Below are 12,793 nucleotides of genomic sequence, written 5' to 3'. Positions count from 1 at the left end.
CCGCGTGGGGCTAGAGCTCAGTATGTCGCGCGAAATGGCGCCGCAAGTCCGAACACAGCGGAAGCTCTTGCCACACTCACTGCAGTGAAACGCCCGCGGGGGGCGGCGGCAGCGGGCGGTGCTGGGGCCGGGGCGGGGCGGGGACAGGGGGCTGGCAGCTGGGCGTCATCCATGGTGGTGAGGCGTGAGGGCAGTGGCGGCGGGGCTCTCTGGTTATCATGTGCTGGCGGGTTACTTCCGGCTCCGGGCCAGCGAGGGCGCGGGCGTGAGCGAGGACCCAGCGCGGGGCCCTAGTCCAGCGGTTCTCAACCTTGGCTGCACATTAGAATCACCTGGGAATCTTTTTAAAATCCTGATTTTCGGGCCTCATCCTCTGGAAATTCTGTTTCTTTGTTACTAATGTTGTGGGCCCACCCCATAACAAAGAGGGACTGCCCTAGTCCCTCCTAAACGACGACCCTGAGACCAGAGAAGGGAGACCCTTACTCATGAAAACAAAAACAAAGCATAAAGCCCAGGGCTTTTCAGAAGGGTTCCTGAATTAAACTGAAGGCCAGAAAACACTGGAGTCCATGACCAAGATATTCACGGTGGGCAATGACCCAGAATTCTCAGGTTCCCAAATTCGGTGAGAGTGACATTGACAGATGGGTGCTCTCGGCCCAATTAGCACAGCTTCCAGGGGTCTGTGGCCAAGCTGACTGCCTACCCACAGCTACCCCTGCGCCTCCATCTCCCAGACGCTGCTGGGTTCCTGGCTGCCCAGTCTGGATGTGATCCTGAGACAGAATTCCAGCCGAGAGGTTAAGAAGTATCTTGTGTTAAATTAATACGGCTGCTGAAAAAGAAATGTGATGCAGCTCTCCTCCTTCCTGCTGCTGGCGTTCCAGAAGCTTTCCTGGACGATGACCATACCTTAGAGATGGCACAAAGGTGAACAGAAAGAAATTCAAGAATCTGACGCACACTGGAGCCACCACACAGTCCGGGCACATTTCTCACAAGGTGGAAATCTTTTTATTATGTTTAAGCCTGAAGCCAATGAAATCTTTCAACCTTGTTCACCTGTGGGCGCGGCATCTGTTGCAGCGGTGGAGGCTCCCGTTCCTGCGCAGCTCGCTCCCCTCGGCCTCCCCATCAGATCTGAGTTCCCCCGCCAGTGGCTTTACTCACTGCGGCCACCCAGCTCATCGGAGCCAAGATGGATTTGAGGATCCCAGAAACGTGTAAATAGGAAGCCATTAGAAGGCTTTTGACCCTTAAAACTAGCAAAACTTAATGACTTCAGGACTGAAAATTTCCTGATATCTAAGTAGAAAGACCAGGATACTAAGCCTTTCAGCATTGCTAGCACCTGCCTGATTGCCCTGCAGCTTATCTGAATGCATCCTGTCTTGTGCCTGCTGCCGAGCATGCTAGTGCTTCCTCCGCACATTTGAAAGACGTGTTGGCTGACCTGATACCTAAGGAACAGGCCGAGTTAAGACTTCAGGCAACAACATGGAAAGACAGCGGTGGCCAAACACTGTGGACACGCTGTATGGGGGCATGAGAGGCGTTGGTGTATGAAACATCAGCTCTTGGTCCTGATGAGTTGTACATTCTTACTCTTCTCCTTCAAGAGCACCTGTTTCCGTGGCTACAGTATCCCTGAATGTCAGAAACTGCTGCCCAGGGCTAAGGGTGGGGAAGAACCCCTGCTGGAGGGCTTATTTTGGCTGCTGGACAAAATCCCAACAGAGGAACGAGTGTCTTGGCTCTCAAAGGAGTGGGCTCTACTTCCCAGGTGGTCACCTGCTGGACAACTTTCCCACCATCTACACCCATGTCTCAGCTCAGTGCAGCCAGTATTGGGGCCATTGACTCTAAGCTGGACTGGTCCCACAATTTCACCAACATGTTAGACCAGTGATAGCGAACCTTTTGAGCTCGGCGTGCCAGCATTTTGGAAAACCCTAACTTAACTCTGGTGCTGTGTCACATATAGAAATTTTTTGATATTTGCAACCATAGTAAAACAAAGGCTTATATTTTTGATATTTATTTTATATATTTAAATGCCATTTAACAAAGAAAAATCAAACACAAGAATGAGTTCGCGTGTCACCTCTGACACGTGTGTCACAGGTTCGCCATCACTGGGTTAGGCTATACCGATGCTCAGTTTACTGAGCTCATGCACTTGTACCTCACCATCCACAGTGACCAGGAAGGTGGCAATGTAAGTGCCCATACCAGCCACTTGGTTGGCAGTGCCCTTTCCGACCCGTGCCTGTCCTTGGCAGCAGCTATGAATGGGCTGGCAGGGCCCCTACATGGACTGGCAAATCAGACAGTGCTTATCTGATTGACACATCTTCAGAAGGAGTTGGCAAAGGTGCGTCAGATGAGAAGTTACGAGACTACATCTGGAACACACTCAACTCAGGGCGGGTTGTCCAGGCTGTGGCCATGCAGCGCTGAGAAAGACTGATCCACGGTATACGTGTCAGTCAGAGTTTGCTCTGAAACACCTGCCTCATGACCCCATGTTTAAGCGGGTTGCTCAACTGTACAAGATTGTGCCCCATGTCCTCTTAGAGCAGGGCAAGGCCAAGAACCTTGGCCCGACGTGGGTGCTCACAGTGGGGTGCTGCTCCAGTGTGTGGCAGGACAGAGATGAAGCCTCCACAGCGCTGTTTGGGTGGCACGAGCATCGGATGTTACTGGCACAGCTCATCTGGAGCCGAGCCCTAGGCCTCTCTCTAGAGAGGCCAAGTCCAGGAGCACGGGTGGTCTGATGAAGTCTGTGGACTCTAAGTCAGAGTAAAACTAGAGAATTAGGTGTGGGGGGAAGACTGACTACCAGAGTAAGGGAGCTTTAAAATAAAGTATATTTTTGTTTTGTTTCAGGGGGTTTTTAAAGACTTAAGATTAAGTTGTATTGCTCTAACCGGTTTGGCTCAGTGGATAGAGTGTCAGCCTGCGAACTGAAAGGTCCCAGGTTCGATTCTGGTCAAGGGCATGTACCATGGTTACGGGCACATCCCCAGTGGGGAGTGTGCAGGAGGCAGCTGATCGATGTTTCTCTCTCATCGATGTTTCTGACTCTCTGTCCCTCTCCCTTCCTCTCTGTAAAAAGTCAATAAAATATATATTTTTTAAAAGATTAAGTTGTATCTGAGATACTGATAATCAGTTTGAGATTAAAATATAAATTAAGACTTTACAAAATGAAAAGTGACCCCTTTTTCCCTAACCAGCTCCTTTCCCCTGATGTGTTGCCCATCAGCTGCAGGATGACCAGGACTAACGCGTGTGGTGTGGGTGAGCTCTGGCCCCCACACCATCTCTGCAGTGAGAATCTGGCTCCTCTTTCCCTGGTCAGAGCTGACCTGCAGAGAACCTGCAGCTACTTGCCCTGCCCCGTCCCCCGCAGGCAGCACGCCACCACGCTGCCCCTTGTTCCATAGGAGCCATGTTGGATCGTCAGCTGTACTAGACGCTTCCTAACAAAACCTATTAGCTGGACAGGCTTGGGGTAATTTTTTTTTATGCTACCAGGTGACCATGAAGGCCAGGACCATAAAGCCCAAGGCGTTTGTTGTTTCTGTTACCCAGTGTTTGATGTTAATTTCTTTTTAAAATTATCCCATAAAAACAAAGATCTGGGAGTGTTCTGTCCTCCACTCCGTGAATACGTCCTGAGATTTTCTGTATGTGCTGCACCTCCCCCTCCCTGCCCTCCCTCCTAGAGGCCTTTCTGCGGGTTGTAGACACCGCAGACTTAGGGTCTGATACAGGGTCTTGCCCAGTCGGTGCTTAAAATGAACGCAGTGTTTTAGCCATGACCCTCTGGCCTCTTCTCCCTGTTCTAGTAGGCCGTGGGCCCCAGCATAGGGATATAGGCATGACCACCATGGTATCTTCATGGTCCTGATCCCAGAGATACCAGCACCTTCTTCTAAGCAGGAAAATGATTTGAGTTTGGACATGGTCTCCTTTGAAATATCAGGTCCTAGGGCTGAGGGCATGAAGAACAGTGAGCCTCCCTTCTCGTCCCCTGCCACAGAAAGCATCCCTTATTTACCAAGGTCCTCATCCCGCCTGCCCCTCCCTAGCAGCTCAGGGTCTAGTGCTGGTTTCAGAAGCCCCATCTGCACAGGTTTTCAGGGACTCAGATGCTCTACTGCCTTTTCTTTAAGGACTGAAACACACCCCTGTGGTGCGGTGCCCCTTCTCCCTCACAACTCCTGCCTGCGTTTGTGTAGGTCCCCAATCCCCAGCACCATGCTGTTCAGATGGACACACTGTCTATAAACCCCTGGGTAACTTGTCCAGAAATGATGCAGACTTCAGGTTGTTCTGTATAAAATGCAAAATAAGTGCAAAACAAAAAATTTGGTTTTCCTATCCCATACAGCCAAATCCAAACCTTAATGGCACAAACAGGAGGATCATATGCTGGGTCAGAACTAGACTGGCATCAAAGTAACAAGAAGGTAGTGTTGCCCTAACCGGTTTGGCTCAGTGGATAGCGTGTCAGCCTGTGGACTGAAGGGTCCCGGGTGGGATTACGGTCAAGGGCACATGCCCAGGTTGCAGGCTGTGTGCTCAGTCCCCAGTAGGGGGCTTGCAGAAGGCAACTGATCAGTGATTCTCTCTCATCATTGATGTTTCTATCTCTCTCCCTCTCCCTTCCTCTCTGAAATCAATAAAAATATATATTTCAAAAAAAAAGGTAGTATTTGCTGAGGTCATCTGTCTGGGACAGGCACAAGCACCAATTCACCTCCCTCAGGGGCCTCGAGAAACAATTCCACCCCCCTGGCTGGTGCTCGGTTGGTCGGAGCACCGTCCCGACACACCCAGGCTGTGGGTGTGAGCTCCGGGGAGAACACATGCAAGAGGCAGCCAATGGTGCATAAATAAGTGGAACAACAAATCGATGCTTCTCTCTCTCTCCTCCTTCTTCTCTCTCTCTCTCTCAAATTAGAAAAAGAGTTCATTAAGTCAGCTATATAAAGTGTGAAATGTAACTTTAAAATTATGTAAAACACACCAATTTTTTCCTGAAATAAAAAAAATGTAACATGTCAAATTCAAAAAAGAAAGAAAGAAAGAAAGAAAGAAAAACCAAGTCCATCAACATGACCCGGTCCACACAGCCCACTGCATCTGTGAGGCCCTCCCCCATCTCCTCAAATGCTTCCACAGAATCAAGCGCATTTCCTCTATGACAGTGGTTCTCAACCGTGGCTGCACATTAGAATCACCTGGGAATCTTCTTAAAATCCTGATTTCCGGGCCTCATCCTCTGGAAATTCTGTTTCTTTATTACTAATGTGTGGCCCCACCCCATAACAAAGAAACAGACTTTCCAGAGGATGAGGCCCAGAAATCAGGATTGTAAAAAGATTCCCAGGTGATTCTAATGTGCAGCCAAGGTTGAGAACCACTGTTCTAGGAGGTGCTCTGTTCAGGACTTTCATCAGCTTCAAACCTCAGCTCCCTCAGGCAGTTCCCACCCTGAGGGTACCCACCAGACACTACGTGCCAGGCCTATGGGGCTTGCCCTCACCATCCGCCACGAACAATGCCCCCAGCTTTCCCTGTTCGGTCATATTCTAACACCAGGGAGCTCTTTCTTACTCGCTGTCCGCCTGATGCTACAGTATAGACAGAATCAGAGCAAGAGCCAGAAGCCAGGTGTCTTGTCACTATTTACATAACTAAGCTGGTCGCTTCCTTTAGGCCATATTTCCCCCATTGCGGGAAAAGGGAGAAAGAATGAAAGAGAGGATTTTGAAATGTTTAGGAAGCAACAATCATAAACTCCCCTTGCACTTCGCCCAAGTCCATGCACTTCCACCCTCTCCATGGAAATGTCCTCAAAAACCACTAGCACCCTCCCAAGGGAGCCCCAAGTTCACCCCTCACCCCCACTAATTCCTGAGTTTTAAAGAAGAGCTGTGGTCACCCACTTTCTTTGTGCATGAGTCCCCGTTCAGGGACAGGCGGAGCAGAGGACCCTGGTAACGGGCCACCTCCAGCTTCGGGTTCCTTCCAGGGGTTCTAAGCAGGAAGGAGACAGTCTCCCCTGCGGACTTAGCACTGAGGAGAGAGACGGTACCTGCTCAATGTGTCCCCAGCGTCCTGTAAGAGAAAGGGAAAAGGACAGCCATGAGAAGTCACTCAAACCCCAATGTTCTCTCACAGAAGTTCGCTGAAGACCCAACCAGAGGCCAGCCCATCTGGAGAATCCGGGGAGACAGGCACACGCTCAGCCGGGAGCCGGGCGGCCGGAGGAGCTGGGAATACTCCCCTGGCCACACAGCTTCCCCTTGCGGCAGCATTGCCCACAGACCTCGGGTGCCATACGCACTACCCCACGCTCCCCACTCTTCACCACAAATGTGCAGCTTGCTTCCTTTTAAAATAATTTAAAATATTCAGAAAAGCTGCCAGTACAGAGCTCCTGTCTACTCTTTACCAGACTTACCAGGTTGTTACAAACATATTCATCCTTTGGACCATTTGAGAGGCCACTGTGTCCATTACACCCTTTGACCCTTTATCCTTCCTGTGTGCATTTCCTCGGTGCATGTTCTTCTATAACCCCCGGATGGTTATCACATGCAGGAAACTGAACAGGGAGGTTTGTCTAACCCACAGTCCACATCTACTGTAACCAACTGTCTTAATGATATTCTTACAGCTACTCCTCCCCCTCAGTAATCCAGGGTCCTCCACTGCATGCAGTTATGATGACATGTGTCTTCAATATGGAATAGTTCCTTAGCTTTGATTTACCTTCCAAGACATCGACACTGGTTTATTTTATATACTAGAGGCCCAGTGCACAAAATTCGTGCATGGGAGGGGGGGGTCCCCCTCAGCCCAACCTGCACCCTCTCCAATCCGGGACCCCCTCGGGGGATATCCTCAGGATCAGGCGTAAACCAGCAGTTGGACATCCCTCTCACAATCTGAGACCGCTGGCTCCTAACTGCTCACCTGCCTGCCCCTAGTGGCCCCCCTGCCAGCCTGATCACCCCTAACCACCTCTGCCTGCCAGCCTGGTCATCCCCAACTGCCCCCGCCCCCGCCAGCCTGGTTGCCCCTAACTGCTCCCACCCCACCAGCCTGGTCACCCCTTACTGTACCCCCCCCCGGCTGGCCTGGTCACCCCTAACTGCCCCCCTGCCAGCCTGGTTGCCCCTCACTGCCCCCCTCTGCTGGCCTGGTCGCCCTTAACTACACGCCCCTGCCGGCCTGGTCGCCCCAACTGTCCCCCTGCTGGACTGGTCGCCCCTCACTACCCCCCCTGCCGACCTGGTTGCCCCATGCAGCCTGCTGGTTGGTTGTTTGGTCACCCCTCACTACCCCACTACCGGCCTGGTCTCCCCACACAGCCTGCTGTTCAGTCATTTGATCATCACTCACTAACCCCCCTGCCAGCCTGGTCACCCCACACAGCCTGCTGTTCAGTCGTTTGGTCGCCCCTCACTGACCCCCCCCTGCCGGCCTGGTCGCCCCATGCAGCCTGTTTGGTCGTCCATTCAGTTGCAACGGCCCCTGGCTCTTTATATATACAGACTAGGTGTACCGGTTAATAACGCGGACTTTGTAATCAAAGAGAACACAATAATTTCAAGAGAAACATCAAAAGTGCTTTATTCAAAGTAATGTCCGTTGATAGCTCCACATTTCCCCCATCTTTCACATAATTTGTGGAGACCGTCCCAATAGAATTTTTCTTGTTCTGAGGCAAACCATTCAGAGACCCAATTTTCCACTTGGTACGTTTTGAAGTGCTGCTCACAAAGTGCGTGTGCCATCGATCAGAACAAGTGGTCATCTGAGGAGCAAGGTCTGGTGAATACGGCGGGTGGGTTCATACTTCCCAGGCAAGATCTTTTAACGTGTTATTAACTGTTTTTGAAGTGTGTGATGGTGCGTCATCATGAAGCAAAATTACTTTGCTGTGTCTTCTGGCACATTCTGGTCATTTCACGATCAAAGTGTGATTTAAATTGATAATTTGTTGTCGGTAGTGATCAGTGTTGATGGTTTCACCTGGTTTTAGAAGCTCATAATACACCACACCTTCCTGATCCCACCAAACGCAGAGCATTGTCTTCTTTCCGCAGCAATTTGGCCTTGCAGTCCATGTTGATGGTTGACCTGGATCAACTCATGATTTTGTGCATTTGGGATTCTCAAAATAAATCCACTTTTCATCGCCAGTGAGAATTCGATGCAAAAAACACTTTCTTTCATGCCATTGAAGCAACATTTTACTGATGATTTTTGGGTTTTCCATTTGTCTTTCAGTCAGATGATGTGGCACCCATTTCCCTCCCTTTAAAATCTTTCCCATTGCTTGTAAACGATCGGAAATCGTTTGCTGAGCAACGTTTAATCTTTCTGCAAGTTGTTTTTGAGTTTGACACGCATCTTCATCCAATAATGCTTGTAATTGTTAGTCTTCAAACTTTTTTGGTTGACCTGGACGTTCTTTGTCTTTCACATAGAAATCATCACGTTTAAAGCATTTACACCAGTGTTCACAAGCATCTTGAGATGGAGCATGTTCACCATAATCTTCCCGAAGTATACAACTTTTAGCAGCACTTTTCTTCAAAATAAAGTAATGAATTAAAACTTCCTGCAAATGCTCTTTTTTTGGCACGAAATTTGCCATTTTTAAGGGTAAAAATATCTATGATGTTAACACCTTCAGAAAATTTGATATATGAAGTTTTGAAGCTTGCTGTCAATACAGCAAAATAGCATACACATCAAATCGCATATATATCAACTATGTGTAACTCCATCTATTGAAAAAAATCCTCATTATTAACCAGTACACTTAGTAATGTCCTTCCCTTTGGGTTTGTCAGATATTCCCTCATGATTAAATTCAGGCTGTACAACCTGGGACTAATGTATATTGTGTACTAAAGTTGCATAATATTTGATTGCCCCTCACTAGTGATATTTTCATCACTATATAGCTACTATTTTTTCTGGTGTAATTAATAAGTAACCAAAAATCCCTGGCTGGACTGCACAGTGGTTAGAGTGTTGGACCATGGACTGATTCCTGGTCGAAGGCACCTATCTCAGTTACAGGTTTGATCCCCAAACCCAGTGGGGGTGAGCGTGGGAGGCAACCAATGTGTTTCTCTCACGGCGACATTTCTCTCTTGCTCTCTTCCCCTCCTACCTCCCTTCCACTCTCTGAAAAAAAACTCAATGAAAAAAAAAATACCCTCTGATGAGAATTAAAAAAATAAACAAGTAAATAAATGTACTTTGAAATTATGTTAATAATTTGATTATTATTAAACTTTCCCTCCTTTGATTTAGCATCCATCAATCATTATGGTCTGAGATTAAATGGCTGTGGAATACAAGGATGCTACACAGACACGCTCCGAGGACCAAACTGAAATTACAACTAAAATACAAAAAACACCATCCTGAATAATTAACTGACGAAGGAAGGAGAGTAGCGATGGCATCGAGACTGGTAGGAGGGGTGAGGTGAGAAAGGGCTGGCCAGACTCCCACAGATGGCAACTGAAGTTCCAGAAAGGTATCTGTGGGGGTTCCCACTGAGAACTCTGGGATCTAAACTCCAAACAAGAGCCCCCAGCCCAGAGCACAAGAACTGAGAAAGATGCCCATATAACATCTGGCTGTGAAAAGCAGTGGGGGTGCTGTCTGCCAGGGAGAGATGGCTGGAAATCAGACACCCTCTTAAAGGGCCAAGGCACAAAATTCCCCCATGGAGCCACCCACCTTGTGCTTCGGCAGAGGGAGGGCAGAGAGGACTGGAGCTGTGTGAGGACTGGGGCTCTGGGGTTAGAGCTTGCAAGACACCTGGTTTCCTGTGCTGAGTTATTCCCTCACATTGCGGAGGTCATCTTTCTCACAAAGACATTGCTTTCCAGGCAGGGATTTCCAGGAAGGAAGACAGTTGACCCATCCCATTGGAAAACACCCTGCCCCATGGTGTGGAGTTTCTGAGGCACATTAAGACACTGAGAATAACAAATAGCCTCCAGGCAGAAGCCATTGCCCCATCCAGTTGGAGAACCTCTCACCCCACCTATGGACAATTGCCTGAGGCCACTCAAGACCGAATCTTGACACTCAGGGAGCAGACTCAGTGAGCACCAAAGCCCCATTGAAGCAAGTCTTGCCCCGGAGGGGTGTCTCCAGCACAGAAGTTCTCCCACTGCAGACACAGCTGATTCTCACAGCCAATTGGCCTGGAGGTCAATTCCTCCCAGTGATACCTACAACAATTAAGGCTTAATTACAACAAGACTATGCACAAAGCCCACAAGGGGGTGCACCAAGAGTGTCTGCCTCAGGTAACTGGGACACTTAGCACAGAAAGGCACTCTATCGACACAACGAAGCATAAAAAACGCCGAGACAAAGAAACAGGACACAAATGACAGAAATGGAGGAAAGCAAACTGCTGGATATAGAGTTTAAAACCACACTTTTAAGGTCTTTAAAGAACTGTCAAGAAGCCGCCGATAAACTTAGTAAGGCCCTCGAAAAGACTGGTGAGACCGCCGATAAATGTAGTGAGATCTTCAAGAAATCTAGTGAGACCCTCGATGTTGTGATAAAGAACCAACTAGAAATTAAGCATACACTGACTGAAAGAAAGAATATTATACAGACTCCCAACAGCAGACCAGAGGAGCGCAAGAATCAAGTCAAAGATTTGAAATACGAAGAAGCAAAAAACACCCAACCGGAAAAGCAAAATGAAAAAAGAATCCAAAAATATGAAGATAGTGTAAGGAGCCTCTGGGACAGCTTCAAGCGTACCAACATCAGAATTATAGGGGTGCCAGAAGAAGAGAGAGAGCAAGATATTGAAAACCTATTTGAAGAAATAATGACAGAAAACTTCCCCTACCTGGTGAAAGAAATAGACTTACAAGTCCAGGAAGCACACAGAACCCCAAACAAAAGGAATCCAAAGAGGACCACACCAAGACACATCATAATTAAAATGCCAAGAGCAAAAGACAAAGAGAGAATCCTAAAAGCAGCAAGAGAAAGATAGTCAGTTACCTACAAGGGAGTACCCATATGACTGTCAGCTGATTTCTCAACAGAAACTTTGCAGGCCAGAAGGGAGTGGCAAGAAATATTCAAAGTGATGAATACCAAGAACCTACAACCAAGACTACTTTATCCAGCAAAGCTATCATTCAGAAGTGAAGGTCAGATAAAGAGCTTCACAGATAAGAAAAAGCTAAAGGAGTTCATCACCACCAAACCAGTATTATATGAAATGCTGAAAGGTATCCTTTAAGAAGAGGAAGAAGAAGAAAAAGGTAAAGATACAAATTATGAACAACAAATACACATCTATCAACAAGTGAATCTAAAAATCAAGTGAATAAATAATCTGATGAACAGTATGAACTGGTGATTATAATAGAATCAGGGACATAGATTGGCCTGGACTGACCAATCAGGGAATGGACTGACTATTCTTGGGGCGGGGGGATGGGGGGTGCGGGAAGAGATTGGACAATAATCGTGCACCTATGGATGAGGACAGTGGATGGGGAGTGAGGGCGGAGGGTGGGGTGGGAACTGGGTGGAGGGGAGTTATGGTGGGAAAAAAGAGGAACCAATGTAATAATCTGAACAATAAAGATTTAATTTAAAAAAAAAAAGACTGAATCTAGGGAGAGATCAATCAAAGGACTTATATGCAAGCATACAGGCCTAACCAATGGACACAGAAAACGGGGGGGTGAGGGCATGAGTGGGGGGATGGGAGGTAATGTGTGGATAAGGACACATATGTAATAACTTAATCAATAAAGTAATTTAATAAATAAATAAATACCCCCCCCCCAAAAAAAAAAGAATGAATCTAATCAGTCTGCAGGCAGAGGCGGGTCTCTTGAGGCTTTGAGTCTTTGCCTAACCTAATTAGAAACAGTGTTTGACACTGTCCTGCACTAGAGATTGAAGGCGTAGCAGATCTACCTAATACACAGTCACAAACCCAAACAGGCAGTCAAAACGGGGAGACAAAAAAAAAAAAAACAGGCACCAAACAAAAGAATAAGAGAATTTTCCAGAAGAAGAGAAAATGAAACGGAGGTAAGAAACTTATTAGACAGAGTTCAGAATAATGATGGCAAGGATGCTCAACAGCATGAGAAAAGAAACAGTAATGATAAAGAATGACATAGCACTAATAAAGAACACAGTGGAAGGAACACAGATTAGGAGAAGCCAAACATCAGATCAGTGAAATAGAAAATAGGACAGAAAAAAAATCATGCAATCAGAGAACCAAAAAGAAAAAAACAATTAAAAAACAGAAGGACAGCCCTGGCTGGTTTGGCTCAGTGGATAGAGCATTGGCCTGTGGACTGAAAGGTCCCAGGTTCGATTCCGGTCCAGGGCACATGCCCGGGTTGTGGGCTCGATCCCCTGTGGGGAGCATGCAGGAGGCAGTCAATCAATGGTTCTCTCTCATCATTGATGTTTCTATCTCTCTCTCCTTCTCACTTCCTTCTGAAAGCAACCTATACTAATAATAGAGGAACACGCAAATTGTCAGGGACGCCATCACAGTAACAGTAACAGCCAAACAGCAGGCTGGCATGCTGCGTGGGGCAACCAGGCTAGCAGGGAGGTTAGTGATGAATGACCAAACAGCAGGCTGTGTGGGGCCACCAGGCCAGCGCGGTGCAGTGAGTGGCGACTAAGCCAGTGAGGGCCGGCAGTTTGGGGTGACCAGGACAATGGG

General features: G+C 47.8%; 1 protein-coding gene across 1 annotated transcript in view; it reads right to left on the bottom strand.

Moving 5' to 3' along the window:
- LOC102434773 (zinc finger protein RFP) overlaps positions 1–12,793 on the bottom strand; it is a 41,094-nt gene that overhangs the window by 5,956 nt on the left and 22,345 nt on the right. Inside the window, 1 exon segment of the mRNA XM_023745875.1 lies at positions 6,113–6,135. Within this exon segment, the coding sequence (XP_023601643.1) occupies positions 6,113–6,135 (23 nt within the window).

The sequence above is a fragment of the Myotis lucifugus genome, unplaced genomic scaffold, assembly GCF_000147115.1.
Source record: "Myotis lucifugus unplaced genomic scaffold, Myoluc2.0 scaffold_594, whole genome shotgun sequence".
Classification (NCBI taxonomy): domain Eukaryota; kingdom Metazoa; phylum Chordata; class Mammalia; order Chiroptera; family Vespertilionidae; genus Myotis; species Myotis lucifugus.
Note: the sequence above shows the minus strand (reverse complement) of the source record. Positions and strands in the feature narration are given on the sequence as shown.